General features: G+C 39.1%; 4 protein-coding genes across 5 annotated transcripts; 1 reads left to right on the top strand and 3 right to left on the bottom strand.

Moving 5' to 3' along the window:
• Positions 1–2,482: 2,482 nt before the first annotated feature.
• LOC125587087 lies at positions 2,483–2,956 on the bottom strand. Its single transcript, XM_048757224.1, has one exon. The coding sequence runs from the start codon at positions 2,954–2,956 to the stop codon at positions 2,483–2,485; it is 474 nt and encodes a 157-aa protein (XP_048613181.1).
• A 228-nt stretch (positions 2,957–3,184) lies between these two features.
• On the bottom strand, positions 3,185–3,763 carry LOC106355507. The gene has a single exon (XM_013795443.1). It carries the CDS (start codon positions 3,761–3,763, stop codon positions 3,185–3,187), a length of 579 nt encoding a protein of 192 aa, XP_013650897.1.
• A 340-nt stretch (positions 3,764–4,103) lies between these two features.
• Positions 4,104–8,882, bottom strand: LOC106434838 (glutathione S-transferase T3-like). Of its 2 annotated transcripts, XM_048756744.1 has the most exons (4): positions 6,327–8,875; positions 6,102–6,239; positions 5,903–6,014; positions 4,104–4,402 (listed from the first exon to the last, which is right to left on the bottom strand). In XM_048756744.1, the coding sequence occupies exons 1-3, from the start codon at positions 6,519–6,521 to the stop codon at positions 5,913–5,915; spliced, it is 435 nt and encodes a 144-aa protein (XP_048612701.1). In that variant the 5' UTR covers positions 6,522–8,875; the 3' UTR covers positions 4,104–4,402; positions 5,903–5,912. The 2 variants fall into 2 exon arrangements, with proteins under 2 accessions (XP_048612701.1, XP_013731146.2); XM_013875692.3 differs by lacking the exon at positions 4,104–4,402 and having other exon boundaries at positions 4,461–6,014; positions 6,327–8,882.
• A 10,792-nt stretch (positions 8,883–19,674) lies between these two features.
• Positions 19,675–22,166, top strand: LOC106356704 (protein STRICTOSIDINE SYNTHASE-LIKE 1). The gene is made up of 3 exons (XM_013796436.3): positions 19,675–20,040; positions 20,679–20,933; positions 21,396–22,166. The coding sequence occupies exons 1-3, from the start codon at positions 19,757–19,759 to the stop codon at positions 21,964–21,966; spliced, it is 1,110 nt and encodes a 369-aa protein (XP_013651890.1). The 5' UTR covers positions 19,675–19,756; the 3' UTR covers positions 21,967–22,166.
• Positions 22,167–22,369: the final 203 nt, after the last annotated feature.

Here is a 22,369-nt window from a genome sequence, read left to right as displayed (position 1 = left end):
TCCGTCTTGGTCGTAGTAGTCAGAGCATAGCCTCTGGCTTCCTTGCTTCTGGGATTCCCTGAACTTCAAGAAAGACAGGGAGTTTGTGGGAATCACGGTTCTATTCCTTGATGAAAAGGTAAGTTAATCTTCGATCTATAACACTTATTTAACATAATTGTTTTAATTTATTTTCTGATTCTTTGTTGAATAATATTATTTGCAGATTCTGTGATTCATGGGTTTACTCCCGTCAAACGTGCTAATCATTACATGCCATCTTTGAAAGCTGGTTCCATTGTGAAAGTTGATCGTTTTGAGGTTTCTAGGTGCTCAAGCATGTACAGGATGACTGATCATCCATTCCTCATTCGTTTCATCTCACTAACCATTATTGATGAAGTCATCTCTGGTGCTCCTGAGATCAATCTTCAGTCAAGATTAGAGTGTTCGACAATCTCCAAGTGATTGCGAACACAAACCTAGAACTCCCAGGTATATTATCATATTGCATCTGAGTTTATATTATGTTTCGGTATCATAACTGATATTTAAACTCACATATGTAGTTGGGCAAATCCGTTCTGTCCAGGGCTCTCCAAAGAAACAACTCGAGTCGTTATCCGTCTCCTCATTGATCCGTAAGAAACAATCAACACATAATTCCCTTTATATTACTGTCTATATTGTGCTAACATCAATAATCAAAAATATTTCATACCCAAGATTTGTGGTCGTCTATTTATCTCTCTTACTTATCAATCTAATTTTACACAAATCTTTATTTTACTGTTTAAAAAAAACCACAATAACCCAAATAATCAAAACACCAAAAACTAGAATCCAAAAAAAGACGAATCATTAATGATCACCTCTGTTTTTGTCTAATCTTACAAATAAACTTCAAAACAAATATACCAAACCAATCAACTCAACTAAAACTCAACGACACATACATTGAGCCAGCTAAATAAATATAAACTACACGGCCAAATGTTTAACAATTTACAAATTTACTTTCACAGATGAAGAAGACGAAGACGACAACCAAGATCAGTGAAATTACCTAAACAAAAAAGTAGAGTAAGTTACAAAGTCTTATAAATACAACTAACAATGATTTTTGTTTACATATTACCCATCAAATAAAATCGAAACAAACACAGCCACACCAGGAGATACAAAAGACAATCCCAACAGACACAAAGGCGGCAACAACATCTCCACCTGCGTACTCCTCTTGTCTTATAAAAATAACTTATATGCTCAGTGGCAACATGCCAACGCTATATAAGAAAAATACCTATATTCGTTTAAAACTCATTAAGATCCAAATACCAATCTTTAACAAATATTTAGATGAAACAAGAAATATGTCTACAATTCCGCGCTTGTGCGGAGGCAACACCCCTATTGGATATAATGGGTGCGTATTATGAGTGGTTGTACCCAATCGGTCTTATAAAGCTCACCACTGTTATTAGTTTTTGTAGTTATTTGTTTCGGTGTGTATAAATTAGTATCGAATCACGTTACCTCACGGTGGTATCATTTAATTATAAAGTAAATGAGCTTATATGGTCTTAATACGGTGAACCAAACCTGAGCCATTATTTAAAAAAGATACGACCGTACGTTGAGAATATTAACAGCTTGACTTGTCGACAAAATTAAAAATAAGAAACAACTCGAGTTATATAACTTTGCATATTCTAATAACTTCAATTGCTTATGAGTTATGATCGATCTTAGCCCTCAGATTTTTGTATAGACATAAAAGTATGAAGTGTCATGTAAAACATTTGAGTAGAACTTAACCTTTATAAATAAAATAAAAAATCATTTGAGTAGAACTTAAACGGAGATGTTGTTCGCTTTTATAACACATAAGAAAAATAACGTCTCTTTCAGCAAAAAAAAAAAGAAAAGAAAAATAATGTCTCATCAAATAAAATAATTATATTGATTTGTGTAAAACAATAACACGAGTAAAATCAACATCTACGTTTTGTAAATGAGTTCCAAAATTAGGTTATCCAGTACATATGCATACCCATAATAAGTTACTAACATCTATTTAATGGCACAAATCATTTATCAAATTTCGAATATAAAACCCGGACTCCCTAATGGAGTTTTTACCGATCCGTTTCGGACTGACTGAATCGGTATGAAAGTTGTAACATGGGCAAACCGGCACCCAATAAAAAGAATAAAAATAACGTTATAGAATTGTATATTTCTTAAAATGAAAACGACTCATATGATTTTCGTTAGTTAACAACATGAGATCATCCACGTCAATGAACCCCCACTTGGGGTTCATTAGAATTTTTTATTATTTTTTTGGTGGGGTCGGAAATAGTAATGAACCTGTATTGATTTTTTTCTTCTATTAGTGAACCCGAACATGGGGTTCTTAGAATTAAAAAAAAAATAATATTTTTTTAAATTTTTCAATACATTATTATTCAATAGTAGGAAAATCATAAACATAGAAAGATTATTCATCTTGATTACCGAACATTTGCCATATATTTTCAACTAAATCAGCTTTCAGACGGTGATGTATCTGTTGATCCCAAATTTGATTGCGAATGCCACGCATTTGACCGACATTAGAAAGACTTCCCGTAGAGGAGACAACATCAACCTCAGAACTTCTGCTTGATTCTCCTGATTCGAATACATCTGTATCATACTGAGTGAATCTGTCTCGTTCGTCCTCTACTATCATGTTGTGCAGTATGACACAACATCTCATAATCCTTCCTATCTTTTCCTTGTCCCATAGTAGTGCTGGGTTTTTAACTATTGCAAACCTCGCTTGCAATACTCCGAAAGCACGTTCGACATCTTTTCTTACGGCTTCTTGATGTTGAGCAAATAGTTGTGCTCTTGGAGTTTGAGGAAGTGAAATTGATTGGATAAATGTTGACCATTTCGGATAAATTCCATCGGTAAGATAGTACGCCATACGATAATTGTGGTTGTTGACCTTGAAATTAACTTTAGGAGCTCGACCTTGTAAAATGTCATCAAAAACTGGTGACCGATCCAGAACATTAATATCATTTAGGGTACCTGGAAGTCCGAAAAATGCATGCCATATCCACAAGTCTTGTGATGCCACCGCCTCTAAGATAATTGCCGGCTTTCCTGAACCACGTGTTTACTGTCCTCTCCAAGCTGTTGGGCAATTTTTTCACTCCCAATGCATACAGTCGATGCTGCCTACCATTCCCGGAAACCCGCGTAACTCTCCAATATCCAGTAGTCGTTGAAGATCATCAGCTGTAGGTCTTCTTAGATACTCATCTCCAAATAATTGTATTATCGCATTAGTGAAAATGTCCAAACATAAAAGTGCAGTACTTTCACCTAGTCGGAGATATTCGTCATACGTATCTCCTGATTGATCATACGCCAGCATACGTATAGCTGCTGTACACTTCTGAAGTGTAGATAGTCCGTATCTTCTATGGGCATTTCTTCTTTGCTGAAAGTATGGAACTTCATTTGTTAGAGCATCCACTATGCGAAGGAACAATGGCTTGTTCATTCGAAAACGCCGCCTAAACATTTCCGGTTGGTAAGTGGGATTTTCCTTGAAATAGTCGTTCCATAGTAGATTGTGTCCTTGTTCCCGATCTCTTTCGATATAAGCTCGTCTCTTTGGTTTTTTGGCTTGAACATCAACTAGGGAGTTGACAATATTATCAAATTCTTCATCGAACCATTCTTCAACAGCTTCATCTACGCCATCTGACTCTGATGACGACATTTTCTTTTAGTAAAAATATGATTAAGTGTTTTAAAAAAATGGAGATAGAAGAAGTATTTTTTTTTATTCAAAATATGATTTAAGTGTTTAAAAAAAATGGAGATAGAAGAAGAATTTTTTTTTTAAGTAAAAACATGATTTCGTGTTAAAAAAAAAAATTGAGATAGAAGAAGTATTTTTTTTTAATTCAAAATATGATTTAAGTGTTTAAAAAAAATGGAGATAGCAGATGAAGCAATGAAGAACAAGTTTGAGTTAAGAAGATATGGAAAGGGAAAGAACTTAAAGAAGATAGGGGATGATTGTTGTGTTCTGATTGATTTAGAGAGAAGCAATGAAGAACAAGTTTAAGACCAATGCATAAATGAGACAATAGATTATATAGGCATTGTTTTACAATACACGTGAAGTGTAGAAACCAACAAAATGCTACACTTTCACACCCGTGACACAAACATAATTCATCCGTGAGTGTAGAAACCAACAAAATACAACTGTTTCTCACACCCATTACACAACATAATTGAAAACGTGTTGTCACTACACACTACCTACTACACCCCGTGACAACTACTTAGCTAATACCACCCGTGACTTGCAGAAGCAACAAAGAACGCCAGTTGAAGTAGAACCCGTGACCTGCAGAAGCAACAAAACCATGCCAATAGTTAGTAAGAAAGTAAGCAAGTAAGCAAACCAAAGAAACTACTACTACTATTTATTGTAACAGGCATAGTTCCAATTAAAGCCAACGAAACTACTACTACTATTTGATGAACTGAAATAAAATGACTATACAACTCAAATTCCAAACCAGTCATAGTTCCAATTAACATTCATTATCAGCAAAACAACCTAAAACAACTACGCAAATACTCAAGAAAACAACCTAAACTACTACGTTTGTAATCACTGACCAGATCAAAGCATCTCAGCTACGAGTTTGTCCTTGAGAGACACCTCACTATCAGTTAGAGTATCTTTTTTTGAGAGGAGACGATCTAGTAGTTTCTGTTTGGATATGTTCTGTTTCATGTCTAGAATGGTCTGTAGTCGATCATATGCTGCTTCATTCCCATGCTTCTTGCGTTTGGCGGCTGCTTTGCAAGCCTTAACACCAGGTGGTCTAACCTCTTCTTCCGAGTCAGGCACCGTCTCTGTAGCTTCCTTCCTTTTCTCCTTTGCACCATCTGTTGTTAAATAAGTTGACCTCCACTTTTGATCGAACCGCAGCTCCCTCCACGCATGTTCAAGTGTGAACTTGCCCGTGTAGTCGTTGAAGAAGATGTTATGGGCAGCCTTCATGACATCGTTCTCATTTTGGCCACTAGCTTGCTCCTTCAAAGCGGCCTCATAGCTTCCCACAAACTTACAAACCTCGGAATTTAGCCTTCCCCACCTCTGCTTACATGTACTCCACTCTCTTCCAGAAGACCCTGTTAGCAGAGGGCTTGAATTGAAATATTCCTCAATTCTTCTCCAAAAAGACACCAACTTCTGCTGGTTACTAACTATGGGATCTTTGCTGGTGTTTAACCAAGCACTGATGAGGACTATATCTTCTTGTGGTGTCCACTTTTTCCTTTCAACCGGTTTGGGAACACGAGAAGACCCGGGAGAATTAAGGGAAAACGGATCCATTAAGGTTTCCGTAGGTGTGTTTTAAAGTTAGTTTCTGTTTTAGAACTTGGTTTGAGTTAACCTCAGTAGGATTTACTATGTATTTAAACTAATATTTTGGGTGATGTAACTTGGTGTGTTTTAAAGTTTTAACTCAATGTGTTTTAAAGTTTCTAACTACCAAACATGGTGTGTTTTAAAGTTTCTAACTACCAACCACGAAAATAGATAGCATTCATCAAAACACAACCACTATCAGAGCATCACATCACTTTCAGAGCATTCATCACTACCACCAACCACCCTAGTTCAATTAATACACGGAAACTACTTCTAGTTCAATTCACTTTCAGAGCATCACTTTACTTTCAGAGAATATCAATTAATACACTGAAGCTACTTCTACTTCAATTCACTTTAATTAATACAACACGGAACCTACCTACTCAACTTCAGTTCTAGTTCAGCCAGCAACCTAGTCAAGTTCAGTTCTAGTTCAGTTCAAGATCAGGTGTTTACCTTTTGGATTTTAATCGAAGCAGACCTTCTCCAGAGTATCCACCTGCACAGTGAGGTTATAAACGTCACCAATGAGCCTATCAACCAGCAGAGCGAGCCTTTTAACCTGTGCCTGCACAGATAAACCTTCTTACTGTTAAAAAAAAATTACTTCTTGTTACTTCCTATTAGGTACACTTAAAAAAATAAATACACTAACCTCTACACTCTCTATCTGTCTCTTGATATTGGGCACCCACTTGATCACCTCCTCAGCCTCGTCCACACGCTTACGCAGATGTTCGATCTCCTCCTGGACACCTACAACCCAAGGCTGACGATAATGTAACCCATCAGCCTTGGTGACAACATTATAAAACATTAGACAACATATTTCCTACAAATTATACTACATATTATACGAGTGCTCTGAGGTATCTCTTACCTCGTAGTTTATGCAGGTAAAGAAGCGCTTTCCAGGATGAGTCTCGTGCTCCTCCTTCACCCGCACCTCGTCAATCATTCTCCCACCACAGGGACATCGTCTTGGAATTCCATATTCTGAATCGCAAACGTTTCCCAACATGTTTATGTACTCCTGATGCCTCTTTGTATCTCTTCTCTCCTCTGCGGGATCCATCTGAACCAGATAACCAAACGGATTACAACAACATCACAAAAAAATATTGATTTAAAACCTAAAATCGAAACCCCCAAAATTCAAAATTAACTCACTAATCGACAAGGAAAAGCTTCGATCTAGCCCTATATGAAACCCATATGCCCATTTATAACCTACAATCGAATACCCCCAAATTTGAATATGAACCCTATTTTGAAAATCACACTAATCTACAACGAAATGCTTCGATCTACCCCTATATGAAACCCAGAAGACGATTTAAAACCTAGAATCGAAAACCCCCAAAATCGTATACGAACCCTAATTTTAAAATCCCACTAATCGAACTGAAACGCAAAGATGTATCGGTGAATCCACTCGATACTCACCTATTAACGTGGAGGAGACACTCTCTACTCGAATCGATGAAGAATAGTGAAGAAATTTGAAGAAATGAGATGAGAGGAGACGATCGCTCGACAAATCGTCTCTCGGGAGCAAACCCTAGATTTTTTTAGAAATGAGGAAAAATGATTCTCTACACGCGATCCTCCTCCTCACGTCAATAACGCGTCGCTAATAGCTGCGTGACACCTGGCATGAACCCGTCTCCTACGGGGTCACTGGGAAGGCCCGGCTCGCAAAATAAAACCCATTTTTTTATTTTTTTTTTAATTCCGGCCTTATGATACTGAGCCCATGAACCCCTTTACAAGTCTCAATGTGGATGCTCTGATTGTCGTAATACATGAAAAATATATTTATATGCGTATACAATATGTTTTGGCATTAGCAAGTAGCTTGTACTATTTGTTTTTTTTTCTGAAGAAGAAAGCTTGTACTAGTTGCGTCGTCCTCCATAAAAGGCATGCACTCCAGAAACCAAGATGGTGCAATATATGGAGTTTTGCACACAATTCCTAAATTAACCATGGAAATAAAATTCGGGGCTGTAGTTGCCTCGAAACACATGAATCCCTTGAAATCTGCTAAAATCTATTGTACGTCGATACAAACGTAGTTCCATAAACCGGGCAGGCTATTATTTTACGTTACGGCATCCTATATTAACGACATCCGATGACACTTTTTTTTTTTTTTTGGGGTAAAAATGTTAAATTTTATAACCAATTTTCTTTGTAACAGAACAACCTAGAAACAAGGAACAGAAGATGCAAAAATGAAACTAAACACATACTCAATCTATCTAGGCAGGGACTTCAAGTAAAGCTTCTAACAAGAGGATACATCCAAGTCAATCAAACACTTGCCGCAAAAGAGAAACTGCGATGAAACCGAGAACTGAACCCGGTAGAATTCGGCAATGCCCGATGATCAGTTCTAAAAGATTGGCTCCGCAAGAACAGCTAATGAAAGATCTCCTAATCTGCAGCCATCAAAAACAGAGCCACACCCATACAAGCACACCCGCATAGACAATGAGCATTATTTGGAGAGAAGGACCACCAGAGACGCCACCACACTATCGAACCTGCAATGAAGAAGAAAGAAACAAGCTAGCACCGATTTGAGTCGAAAACGGTCAGGAACAAGCCCTAGATCCAGTCCTGAGACTAGCTGGTCTCAACACGTGCCGTCACAGAGGAAGAAGAGCCGTGGTTGACAAGTCCGACGACGCTCAGCCCCACACGCGCCTGCGGCGGAGAACCCGCAACAGAGCAGCCCACACAGAACCGATAGTTTCTCCGACAAGTCCTCTGGGAAACCGAGCACACCATCAGAAACCAACAACGGCTCGGACCATGCAAGACAGTCACCCCCACCGAGAAGGAAGAGACGACAAGACGAGGAAGGAGAGGAACCCGCTTCCAAAAACTAGATCTGACACCACATCTGAGCTTTCGCCGCCGCACTCGACCAGGGGAATCGCTAACCACATCCTCACCGCCTCACTTCGCTGCTACTCCAAGGCTGAAGACGTCAGATCTCTACCGCGGTGACGACGAGCTACAGAGCAGACAGCAAAGAAGCAAGGAAGATGGGGGAGGCAAGCGACGACAAGAAACGGGAAAAGCAAGGAGGAGAGGGGGAGGTGACCGACGGCGACGGGAGCAAACCGCCGGCCACCAAATCAAATCTAGATCAAGGTTTTTTTTTTTTTAGAGAGAGTTTATGAGAGAGAGAGAGCGTTCCTCCAGTGTAGAGAGGGTATGAATGGTGACCAGGGAACGACGAGGAATAATGTATTCCCTAACGTTCCTAAAAAAAATTACCATTCACAAGGAATAATAATTTCCTCTCATTCCCTTTCATTCCCTTTTTTGTAGAGAATTAAATAACAAAATTATTCCTTGTCAAATTTGATAAGGAATAACCATTCTTTTTCATTCCTGGTATTTTATTCCCGTACATTTCTTTTTTATTCGTTCCTCTTGTTTCCCGGATGGTCACCAGTCGGACCCTTAATGTTTTGTGTTTCTATAATTAGGGGAAGGCCACTCCGAATTTTACCTGCTAATTATAGAAACACAAAACATTAAGATCTATATTACTGTGAAGAAAATAAGAGGGACAATTTCCAAATTTGTACTGCTTAACAAAAGGAAAAACGAATAGCTACTTCCAAAGATTTCAATCATTCTTGGGATCCATTTTTCTTAAACCCTCCGATATTACACACCACATCGTTGTAATTTTTTCGGTTAATAACTTAACATAATATTTTTTTAAAAAATTGGAAGAACTTAACATTATTTAACAGTTATTATTGGGTTCAGGGATGAACCTAGGTTCACCGACCAATAGAAAGTCGTTATTTTATATTTACTATCTTTAAAAAAAAAGTTATTTTTGGGTTCACCCTTTGGGTTCACCGACCAATAAGATTTAGTTATTTCAAATTCAATATTTTTTAAAAAAAAGAAACAAAATATTGTCAGATTATATTACGTTTTAAAAATTAAAAAAAAAAGTATAAATAAATAAAAATAATCGTAGTTGCAAAAAAAATATTTCAAAAAAAATTAATACCATAAACAAAACACTAAACTCTAAATCTAAACCCAAAACCCTTTGGTAAACTCTAAACCCTTTGATAAATTTTAAATTCTTGAATTAAAAAAAAATATTTTTAACACAATCAACAAAACACTAAATCCTAAATCCTAATCCTAAACCCTAAACCCTTGGGTAAACCCTAAACCATTGGATAAATCCGAAACTCTTGGATCAATCTTAAATCCTAAGATTTATGATTTATTCAAGAGTTTAGGGTTTACCTAAAGGTTTATGATTTAATATTTGTTTGCAGCGTTAAAAATATTTTTGAAAAACAAATTCTTTTTTTTTACGATTAAAAAATCTTCTTTTTGTGATTAATACAATTTTTATTTTAAAAATATAATATAATTCAATATTATTTTGTTTCTTTTTTTAAAAGATACTGAATCTAAAATGACACAATCCTATTGACTGGTGAAACTATAGGTTCACCTAGGGGGTGAACCCAAGAATAAGTCTTAAAAAAAAGAAACAAAATATTATCAGTTTATAAAATTATTTTAAAATTTTAAAAAAGTAAAAATAAATAAAAATAGTACTAGATGCAAAAAAAAATAATTTAACGCCGTAAGCAAAACACTAAACCCTAAACTCTAATCCTAAACACTAAACCCTAGGGTAAACCATAAACCATTGGATAAATCTTAAACCCTAAATCAAAAAACTAAACACTAAATCTTAAAAATACTAAATACTTTATCCTAACCTTTAAACCCTTGGATTTAGTGTTTGTAAGATTTAGTATTTATTATTTTTTATTTAGGGTTTATGATTTATCCAAGGGTTTAGGGTTTATCCTATGGTTTAGAGTTTAGTGTTTTACTGACGGTGTTAAAAATAATATTTTTTTTTTGCATCTAGTATTATTTTTTATTTATTTTTATCCTTTTTAATTTTAAAATCATGATATAAATTGACAATATTATTTTTTTTTTGACTGAAGGCTTTCATATATTAAATGCAGAAAAAATAAAAAAGAGTTACAAGCCGAGAGGCTCTAGTCCGACCATGCCCAATTGTTTCTTCCGTAGTAAATATAAACCCAAAATGAAACCCATAGAAAAAGATCAAATAGAACCCATTTGACTGCAGAAGCCCAAGAAAGGCCCAGTTGTTTGAAGAAGTCGGTATCGAGATAGATCATAGCCAAAGTTGCATTAGGGTGGAGGAGATGATCAGTGATGAAGGTCTGAGAGAAAGTAACTTGTCCTTGATTTGCCTATCAATAAGTCGAAAGAGAGCATCTGTCGATCGGAAGTGCTGTCGATGGAGTCTATTATTTCTCTCATTCTATAGCCAGTAGATTGTTGCCTGCCATCCGAGGTGAGTCAGTCGCTGCAAATTCCTTCCACCAGTCAAATTCTGCATCTGAGTAACTGAATCATTCCAGGACTGTAGGGGAGTAACTCTACATCTGGTCAAAACTTGTTGGAGCAAATCCCAAGCATAAGGACATTGAAAGAGAATGTGATCGCGTGATTCAAGCGCACTATTACACAGAAGACATGACGGGTCAGTTTGGATGCCCCAATGCAGGAGACGATCTCTAGTTGGACATCGGTTAAGCATAAACAACCAATTTAGGAAGCTACGCTTGGGAATTCCTCCCCTAATCCAGACAACCTTAGTCCAAGGTACCTCTTCTTTTTCCGGTTTTAGCTTACAGTAAACATATCCTGTACAATAGCGATTAGTCGGAGCATCAGTTACACACCACTCATATATGTCTTCTTCCTCTATCAACTCAAAAGTTGTAAGAAAAGTGTAGACTTGAAGAAACTCATCGGATCTTGCAGGGGGAAGAGTGAAAGGTCCCGACCCGGTTTCCCTTACCGCCGGTTCGTCCTCAGTTCGCTTGCCCTGACCCAAACTGGCCCTTTACGAAATATTCCCTTTACTTAGGATTTTTAACCAGCTTTCCTCTAAGAGGTTCAGTTCAGTACACAGGGTTCGCTATGTCTAATCCAATAACTTAGCAATCTACTACTAATCGCAGCATAATAAACATGTACCTTACTGCCTCTGTGCTTTGTTATCTGATAATCCATCAATACACTCCTTCCTTGTTGTCTTCCAGCTTCCCGTCCGTCTTATCCAGCCAGCTCGATCAGATACTTAACCGAATCTCCTTGTTCCTTAGTCACTCAGCCAACCATCCCCACGTGACCCAAGTAAACAAAGAGAGACAGCTTGGTCTCCAACCAGCCATCCGGAACAGACAGTACGCTAGCCATGCTTAGCGCCCCAGAACCAGTCCCTGATCACCCCCGGATCAGTCAGTACATACTCGGCTCCACAGCCTCGTAACCAGTCAGTAACACCATGCCTCCATCCAGTACAAGTCTCGGTCCAGTCATGACCAATCCATCTACACTCGGCATTATACCATAACCGGTACAGAATGCTAAGACTCGATCCGAGTCCTAACCGCCAGTATCACGTTCCAGCACTATACATCTGTTAACCGCCTCAGATAACTCTTGCCCTCTGATCCGCATCATCAGTACAGACGCCTTCCATCAGAAACCATCAAGCAATCCGCAGAACCCGCCGAAACAGTCGCGTCAGTACTCGCCGGCCATCAGGCAGGATCCGCACGATCAAGCCATCGCTCTCCGGTACCATCTCCCGATATCCTAGTTGCGATCCATTCTTGTAGGGATCAGAACCAGTCTCATCAGAACAAGAAGGACTCGCGTCCACCAAAGGAGGCTTGAAACGGCCGTCTGGCCTAATATCCCTGTTCGGATCCGTCTGTCTCTCTCTCAGTTCCTTTCCCTTTGTTCTCTCCCTCCAGTGTCATCAGTACGATCTGATCAACGTTCTGATCAGATAGAGTCGCAGTGAACAGACAGACATGCGGTCTCTAACAGAGACTCCGATCGGCCCTCCGGCCAACGCTCTCCTTCTTTCCGATAAGGATTGATCCCACTCGGTCTCTTTCTGTGTTTTTTTATCTGTCTTTCTGTCCAGGAACCCCTGTCCCTCTCTCTGATCCGCGAAATCCCACTAAAGGGAAACAGATGGGCGGTTTCTCCACCAACCTTACCGCTCCATGCCCAATCCAGCCTGTAACTGCCCTCGGCAGTTCCTTTCTCTCGGCTAACTGCCTTTGACGGTTTCCCGATCCAATAACTGTCTGTGTTAGTTAAGAAAACCAACCATGAAACCGTTCTTGGCAACTGATCTGATAACCGTTCCGAACTGCTATGCTAACCGCTCTAGCAACTGCTCAGTAACTGCCTCCCGGTAACCGCTAGATAACGGATCCCATCAGTTTGCTTAGCTTCATGTGCACGTTCAGCTCAGTACCCGTTCCCATCAGAACGTATATTCAGTCAGTTCGTATATAGACTATCTAATCTCCGAAGACAAGTATAACTACCTTGTCTGAAACCTGACCAGTTCAGTCCGACAAGCTCAACTGTTATGTCCGGACTCGGCATCATTGTCCTAACTAACCAACACTGTCCTAGACGACTAGTCTAATCCTGACTAAGTCATCTGACAGGTCTGTCTGACTCGTCCTTAGACTGATCCAGCTCAGACAGCGGGACGTGGATGCTACAAGTCTCCCCCACTTGGAATGAATTCGTCCTCGAATTTAGTGGTCAATAGAACCTTGTTCTATCCAATCAGAACAGTTCCAACATACAACTCTCATGCCTTAATTCAGTTCTCAGACTTTGAGTCATTCGACCAGTACTGTTTTCCGACTTCATCAACCTTGAATCAGATTTCTTGATCGCAATCACACTTTGATTTGATCTTAGATATTGATTATTCGATCCGGTCTCTTTACCATCTTTTCAGTCTCAAAAGACTTGGTCTAGTGTACCAATTTACTAAGCATAGTGGTTCTTACTCTCGAGCAATCTTTTGGTGCTTGGACACACACTTTGGCAAGAATGCTAGACCCCCAACAGTGCTGACCAGTTTACCTCAATTCTCGAAGTGTTAACTCACTATCTTAGTTAAGTTTTTCCAGCTTAAACCTTAACCGATCACAGTCCCTTATCGACTCAACTTTAGTCCCTCTGGAACTCAGTTCCAACCAGTCTAAGTCCAATCCTGAATTGACTGTTTGATTCTCGCACTCCAGTGTTCCTTAGCATGGCCAAACTCCGAATACTAGGAACTTAAGCTTTTCAGAACGCATGGATATCATCTTGATCCTTACAGTTGTTTCCTCGGATTACTCCCTGATCCTAACCAGTCCCCAACCATTTATGATCGACATCTGTTCTTTTCAGATCTTTACTGATCTTTATTGACACCTCCGAATCATTCTTGATCCTTACAGACATTTCTTACCGGATCCTACACTTGATCTCTTGCACATTTTTCCTTTCGGACTCTCAGTCCTTCTGGGTTCACAATTTCAAAATGGCAAACTCATCTAGTTCCCATTGACTCATTCACGGTTATGTCTTGAAAACTCAGCAGTTCTCAACGATATTAGTTCATACAGTACGTACCTAACAGACAGACGTCCTACAGACATGTGATGGCAAACTCTCACTAGTTCCCATTCATGCTTTCATCGCGATCGGAAACCCACAGTAGTGAACTCCATGAGTTCCAGTGACAGTACAATTATGTCTTGGAAGGTACATCTCCCACAGACATCAGATTGGGTTTTCGCAGACTACAGTACAGACACACGAGGGCGAACTAATCTGGTTCCCACCGACGCGATAACAGTTACATCTTGGCAACACTCTAGTTCCCACAGACGTCAGGACAGAACACACGATGACAGACAGTCACGTCTTGGAAACTCTCGGTTTCCATAGACGCCAGAACAGATAGTATCAGTACAATTATGCCTTAGCAAACCCACTCAGTTCCTAAGGACATATCATCAACACTAACACTAATGTTTCAGCATTCCCTCTTGTCCAGTTAATCAGACACTTAGTTTGGTCTACCATTATCATTCCAAATCATCGAGCAGCCGTTTTACAATCCAGTTAAGTCTTAATGAGCATCTCAGCCATAAGCACCTAGACTGATATAGACTCTCGCATGAAAAGAACTAATAATCTAAACTCAAATGATCGTCCCAAATCATCGAGCTGTCATCCAAAATCCAGCAAGCCTTAGCAAGCGTCACAGCCCTTAAATACCTTGTCTGATCTAGACGCTCATGATAGGAATCAATCATTTACTACTTTTGAAACTCTGACCACAACTCATCATCTATGGAATCTTGTACCTCCAAGTAGTTTCTTGATCACCTAACAAGTCTTTGGCAAGTACACCTTACTTCGAATCTCTTGTTCCGATAATCTCAACTCTCGGACCGCACAAACCTACCAAGACGATCAAGCTTAGTCGACCTTGACAATTCATTTGTCCAGTTCCTATATCCAGACTTGCCTACACCCACCACTTGCTAAGTGTAAGTCTCACTCAGATTTTTCCAAAAATCTTTTTATGAAACTTTCAATTCCATTTTCCCGGACCAGCTTGTCCATTACCTTGAAAATCTTAGAATCCGTCTAAGCATTCTCAACAGACGTTCCATTCGAATGTAAGTCTATGTACTTCACATTCCAGCATCAGGGCCTTAGCCATTAGTCCTTAGGCTCTTCCATGGACAACTTGTCTAATTCAGTTTTCCGATTCCCTGACTCTTTCCGGTTATCTCTTAGCAAACCATCTATCGCCTTAGCCAGTTCATTGAGATTCCATCTCAATCCTCGGACCACCTGTCCAACTCTGTTTCCGTTCACAACCTTCAGCTTATCCACTCGGCTATTCTGCCTTGAACCTTTCTGCTGAAGTCTTCTTTCCAAATTCAGTTATGGACGTCTTGTCCATACAGAGTTTAACTCATCAGCTCATTGGCTCCATATCCGACATCATTGTCGACAGTTCCTTGTCTTACTTAGACTTTTCCGAAGCATCCTTGGCTTCCTCGAGCCACTTGATTCAATCCTAACTCCAGTCAGCTTATTATCCTTAAGCTTCAAAATACACTTCGTCAATCTTTCATGTTTCTTCACTTCAGAATCCGGATCCATTGACTTAAATAAACCTCTCAGTTGTTTCCAACACTTAGGAAAATTTATTTGATAACTCTCTTGAGTAATCCAGAACACCTTAAGCAATCCCGATCATTCTCCAAATGATCTTAACTCAGACTTCATTCCACCAATCCAATCATTCATCAATGATCTTATCTCCCGTTTTTTTTCCAGTTAGACTTCTAACTTACATTTACCCATACAAAGTGTAAGTCCACCTTGATCACTCCCAAGATCAAGTCTCTCGTCAGTTCGCCAATGCTCGCCCTTAGCATTTTCCGCGTCCGTTCGGTCTAGACAAATCTTGTATCATCCTTCTAACTCTGTCCAAGAACCGTAATCGCTCTGATACCACTTGAAAGGCCCCGACCCAGTTTCCCTTACCGTCGGTTCGTCCTCAGTTCGCTTGCCCCGACCCAAACTGGCCCTTTACAAAATATCTCCTTTACTTACGATTTTTAACCAGCTTTCCTCTAAGAGATTCAATTCAGTACACAGGGTTCGCTAAGTATAATCCAACAACTTTGCAATCTACTAGTAATCTCAGCATAATAAACATGTACCTTACTGCCTCTGTGCATTGTTATCTGATAATCCATCCATACACTCCTTCCTTGATGTCTTCCTGCTTCTCGTCCGTCTTATCCAGCCAGCTCGATCAGATACTTAACCGAATCCCCTTGTTCCTTAGTCACTCAGCCAACCATCCCCACGTGACCCAAGTAAACAAAGAGAGACGGCTTGGTCTCCAACCAGCCATCCAGAACAGACAGTACGCTAGCCATGCTCCCCAGAACCAGTCCCTGATCACCCCCGGATCAGTCAGTACATACTCAGCTCCACAGCTCCGTAACCAGTCAGTAACACCATGCCTCCATCCAGTACAAGTCTTGGTCCAATCATGACCGATCCATCTACACTCGGCTCTATACCATAGCCGGTACAGAACGCTGAGACTCGATCTGAGTCCTAACCGCCAGTATCACGTTTTAGCACTATACATCTGTTAACCGCCTCAGATAACTCTTGCCGTCTGATTCGCATTATCAGTACAGACGCCTTCCATCAGAAACCATCAAGCAGTCCACAGAACCCGCCAAAACAGTCGCGTCAGTACTCGCCGGCCATCAGGCAGGATCCGCATGATCAAGCCATCGCTCTCCGGTACCATCTCTCGATATCCTAGTCGCGATCCATTCGTGTAGGGATCAGAACCAGTCGCATCAGAACAAGAAGGACTTGCATCCAGCAAAGGAGGATTGAAACGACCGTCTGGCCTAATAACCCTGTTCGGATCCGTCTGTCTGTCTCTCTCTCAGTTCCTTTCTATCTGTTCTCTCCCTCCAGTGTCATCAGTACGATCTGATCAACGTTCTGATCAGACAGAGTCGCAATGAACAGACAGACCTGCGGTCTCTAACTCAGACTCCGATCGGCCCTCCGGCCAACGCTCTCCTTCTTTCCGATCAGGATTGATCTCACTCGGTCTCTTTCTGTGTTTTTTATCTGTCTTTCTGTCCAGGAACCCGTGTCTCTCTCTCTGATCCGCAAAATCCCACTTAAGGGAAACAGATGGGCGGTTTCTCCACCAACCTAACCGCTCCGCGCCCAATCCAGCCTGTAACTGCCCTCGGTAGTTCCTTTCTCTCGGCCAAGCAACCATGAAACCGTTCTTGGCAACTGATTTGATAACCGTTCGGAACTGCTATGCTAACCGCTCTAGCAACTGCGCAGTAACTGCTCCCGGTAACCGCCAGATAACTGATCCCATCAGTTTGCTTAGCTTCCGGTACACGTTCAGCTCAGTACCCGTTCCCATCAGAACATATATTCAGTCAGTTCGTATATAGACTATCTAATCTCGGAAGACAAGTCTAACTACCTTGTCTGAAACCCGACCAGTTCAGTCCGACAAGCTCAACTGTTATGTCCGGACTCGGCATCATTGTCCTAACTAACCAACACTGTCCTAGACGACTAGTCTAATCCTGACTAAGTCATCTGATCGGTCTGTCTGACTCGTCCTTAGACTGATCCAGCTCAGACAGCGGGACGGGGATGCTACAAAGAGCCCATTGACCTTCAACACACAGTTCATAGAGAGTTGCAGTCCGGGAGATACCTGAGCGTGAAGTAGTTCCACGAAGAAAATAGCTCTCAAGTGATCGAAATGGCGACCAATTATCTGTCCAGAACCTGCACAATCTCCCATTACCAACCTTCATCTTAATCCAGGTAAACACCATTTCTCTCAATTTGATTAGTTTATTAGTTAGCCATGAAAAAGAATTTAGGACAACATTTTGTTTTTTCTTTAAAAAAATACTAAATATAAAATAACGAATTTCTAGTGGTTGGTGAACATAGCGCCAAATTATTATGGAGCCGAGGAATTATCAGGCCGATGTTGACATCTTATTGGGCTAAACTTGATTTGATATAAAAGTAATCAGGCCTCATCTTTTATATTCCTCTTCGGCGGTAGCTGGGGATAGGTCTATCGGAAATAATCCCAAGTCATGTCGTTGTTACTTTATTATTCTAGACTTATCAAGGAAGCATGATACATTTATTAAAGCTCAAGTCCATGATAATAAATGTATAAAATGCTCGAATGAGCTTTATTAAGATAGAATAGAGAAATATTGAAATAGCTTATTAAAGCTTTATTGTGCAATGAAACTAAAGAAAGGAATAAGCTTTATGCTTGTCAACAAGATAAGTAAGATTGTAAATGATTCATAAATACGAAAGGAGAGGCTGCATTCAAAGCAGCCAAAGTTAATTTGTTCATCACATTACAATCACATTTATACTACTACTCTATTGCAAGAACAACCCTAATACACATGGGTTTATAACATCTTTGGGTTTGTGGCTTGGTTTGTCTTGGGCTTGGACTTGAGCTTTAATAACATTATCACACCACACAGCAAAGGGTCTTACTTAATTCTTAAGAATCATCATCAGAAGGCTCTTGAATCTTGATATTAAGAAGTTGTGCAAGGCAAACGATGAAGGCCAGTTAAGCGTCAACATCAACCGTATAAACGCGTTGATATAGGCTAAGACCAACATTCATGGCCGGCCTTTAGATTTTGGTCTTAGCCTATATCAACGGTTGATGTTGACGCTTAACTGGCCTTCATCATTTGCCTTGCACAACTTCTTAATATCAAGATTCAAGAGCCTTCTGATGATGATTCTTAAAGCCGCAATATTAATTCTCAGTTCTGAAACCTAGGATATCTAACTAAGTAACTAGTATCGACACAAACAATTTTCTTTTTCATCGTTTTTTTTTAATTCAAGAAGTTCTGGGTCTAACACAATAATCTTTTTGGGCCAGGAACAAGAACCAGTTGTTTAATTTCCTCTCCACAACATTTATGAGATTCGAACCTGGAACTTCTATGGAAGAAGGCTTTACAATTAGAGTTAGCAGCTCCGGGTAAAGATGACGGCGAAACATCATTGTCTTTTTATAATATATTCTTTTTTCGTTGTCTTCTTTCTGTTTTCAAAATTAAGATTATCGATATAACCGATGACTATAATCTTTTCTAGTAAATTAAGAACTTCATACATGGGATAAAAATATGGTATTATTCAAGTTATAAAAGTGTCTTAGACGAGAGAACGTGAAGCAGTCTCTTTTTCTTTCCACCCCAACCAGAATATTTCTGAAAAGAAACGGAAGACAGAGATAAGTCACAAAACAATGTAACTTTTGATTTTCACCGGAGGTCCCTAACTTTGGATTTAGTTCTTTATCGTTTTCTTTTCTTTTGCAAAGTGAAGTTCGCAATTCTATATATGCTGCATGGTAGAACGTTTGGTTTATCAGTCAGTGTATAGAACAAAAGTTAAACTAATATTATCCCAATTAGAACCTTCGACCTCATTGTCACTATTTTCCGAATCTTTATTTCAATCTCTCTTTCTGTTGGTCAGAAATATTTATTAAAAACCTCAGTCCACTTTCCCACGTGTAATAAATTTTTCTAATTTGAAAAGCATTATCACGAAAAATATAGAAATAAAAAGAAAAGGCAGCATGGATTCGCTTATGCTTTTTTCTATTTATTCCTTGTCTCTCACGTATTCTCAAACATGAAACATCCAGATAATTAGTATTCAGGTATATAATCGAGTAATTTAGCCATACTAAACATAGACTTAGCAGCTACAAAATCAATAATGCCAATCAGCCGGAAATTTTGGACGTGGGCCGTTGCCACGGCCGTTATAGCCGTCCTGGTCGTCTTCGTCGGGCCATCCATCATCGGACCGGAGAGCATATTGGGATCCAAAAATGTCCTAACCACGGCCAAGATGATCCCGCTTCCCGTTGATGGACCAGAGAGTCTGGACTGGGATCCACGAGGGGAAGGCCCATACGTTGGCGTTACCGACGGTCGCATACTCAAATGGCGCGGTTCGGATCTTGGCTGGGTAGAATTCGCGTACTCGTCCCCCCACAGGTTTGTTTAATATGTATATGACCCAAAAAGATCCATTTTTTCAACAGAAATATTTGTGTTAGTGTTTTGTCAGATTGACTGTTCAACACAGATTTTTGTTAATGTTTTTATCACTGTCTAAAAGAATTATTTACATAATATATGCGCGCACACACACACAAATGGCTATTTGTGTTCTGCATTTGCTTAATTTCACAATTTATAAACTACATTCGATCGGCAAGAAAACACTCAAATAGTTTATATTATTTTTTAACTTACCAAGTGTGGACATGGATGTAATTTAAAAAATACTATACCCGTTCCACAAAGGTAAATGTCTAAGAACAAATTGTTTCACAAAATTTTTTTCGTGTTTTTGTAAATTTTATTATTTAATAATAGTAAATTTTAAATTAATACATTAATTAAATTTACTAAATTATTATTGGTTTAAAGTTATTAAAATTTTATAATCACATAAAATGATGTATTGATGGTATATGTATATATATCTTTAAATATGTGTGAAAATATATATTTTAGAACGGAAAAGGTATATATATATCAAAACTAGTATTAATTTGTGTAGATAAATGCATATACGATAGCATAATTATACTTATGTTTCTTATAATTAATTTGGTGTATATATGAAGAGGGAACTGTTCAAGCCATAAGGTGGAACCTGCGTGTGGAAGGCCTTTGGGACTGAGCTTCGAGAAAAAAACGGGAGACTTGTATTTTTGTGACGGTTACTTTGGGGTAATGAAGGTCGGACCTAAAGGAGGATTGGCCGAGAAGGTCGTCGACGAGGTCGAAGGTCAGAAAATTATGTTCGCCAATCAAATGGATATAGACGAAGAAGAGGATGTTTTCTACTTCAATGATAGCAGCGACACCTACCACTTCGGGTATTTTAACTTCACCTCTCTATTACTTCTTTTTTTCTTTTTATTTCAGGAATAAAGAGTTTTTTTTTTTTGGTTTTATAGATTTGGAATGTTTGTTGACGTTTGCCTTTAGTTGTTATAAAATTTCTTATAATAATATCAGAAAACCAAGAGAATTTTAATAAGATGCATTATATATGTATGTTTGAATTTGGATGGTGATGCAGTGACGAAGATAGCAGGGCCGTGCCTTCCCTCTATTTAAGCATATTTAAGGGCTAAAGCTATGTTTAATTTGAAGAAAAAATATCATAACATGTAAACCTAAAGAAACAATCCGATTTTCCCTTTTAGCAATTTATCAGTAAACGTGTAAAATTGCTTGGAAACAGTTGAAATCCTGTTGTAAAAAAAAAAAAAAAACAGTTGAAATCCTAGTACTGCCATAATATTCTAAAAGTGTTAAGTTCTTGTTTGGATCAGGGACGTATTCTTTGCGTTTCTGTGTGGTGAAAAGACAGGAAGAGCGATTCGATACGACAAAAAGTCAAAAGAGGCCAAAGTTATAATGGACCGTCTTCATTTCCCTAATGGTCTTGCCATAAGCAAGGATGGTTCGTTCGTGCTTTCCTGTGAGGTCCCAACGCAACTTGTGCATCGATACTGGGCCAAGGGGCCTAAAGCTGGGACCCGTGACGTATTCGCAAAGCTTCCTGGCTACGCGGATAACATCAGGAGGACTGAGAAAGGGGATTTCTGGATTGCCTTGCATTCCAAGAAAACCCCATTTTCTAGGTTTTCGTTGATGCATCCCTGGATTGGGAAATTTTTCATGAAAACCTTGAAGATGGATCTTTTGGTTTTCCTTTTTGAAGGAGGAAAGCCTCATGCGGTGGCCGTGAAACTCTGTGGCAAGACCGGTAAGGTTTTGGAGGTTCTTGAGGATAGTGAAGGGAAGAATATGAACTTCATAAGTGAGGTTCAAGAGAGAGATGGTAAGCTTTGGTTTGGGTCTGTTTTTCTGCCTTCCGTTTGGGTTCTTGATCATCAGTAATTTATACGGTTATGGTGTTTTAAAGTGTATTTTATAACAAAAAATAAGTGTTTTAAGTTGCACCGTGATTAAGAGATCTTTCTTTTGCTATTACATCATTTTCTCATGTGGATTTGATAACAATCAAGAGTTCTAAAGTTGCATGTAAACTGTCCTTCAAGACTCTTGATCTTATAATTTACTGCATCGTTGGCTTCTTCTTTTTCTGTAAAGCAAGTCTTGGTTTCTTTATGGTTCAGTTTCCTTTTCAACGCGACGATCATTTTTTCCTTTCAATTTAGTTATATTTTCGAGTACTTTTTTGGGGTTTTAGTGTTTATTTATTAAACTAAGTAAAAAATTTAAAATCCTACCTACGAGTTCAAAGAGAAACATCTCGCATTCTCATGGTATATGGTTCAAA

Source organism: Brassica napus, chromosome C5 (assembly GCF_020379485.1).
Source record: "Brassica napus cultivar Da-Ae chromosome C5, Da-Ae, whole genome shotgun sequence".
NCBI classification, from domain to species: Eukaryota; Viridiplantae; Streptophyta; class Magnoliopsida; order Brassicales; family Brassicaceae; genus Brassica; species Brassica napus.
Note: the sequence above shows the minus strand (reverse complement) of the source record. Positions and strands in the feature narration are given on the sequence as shown.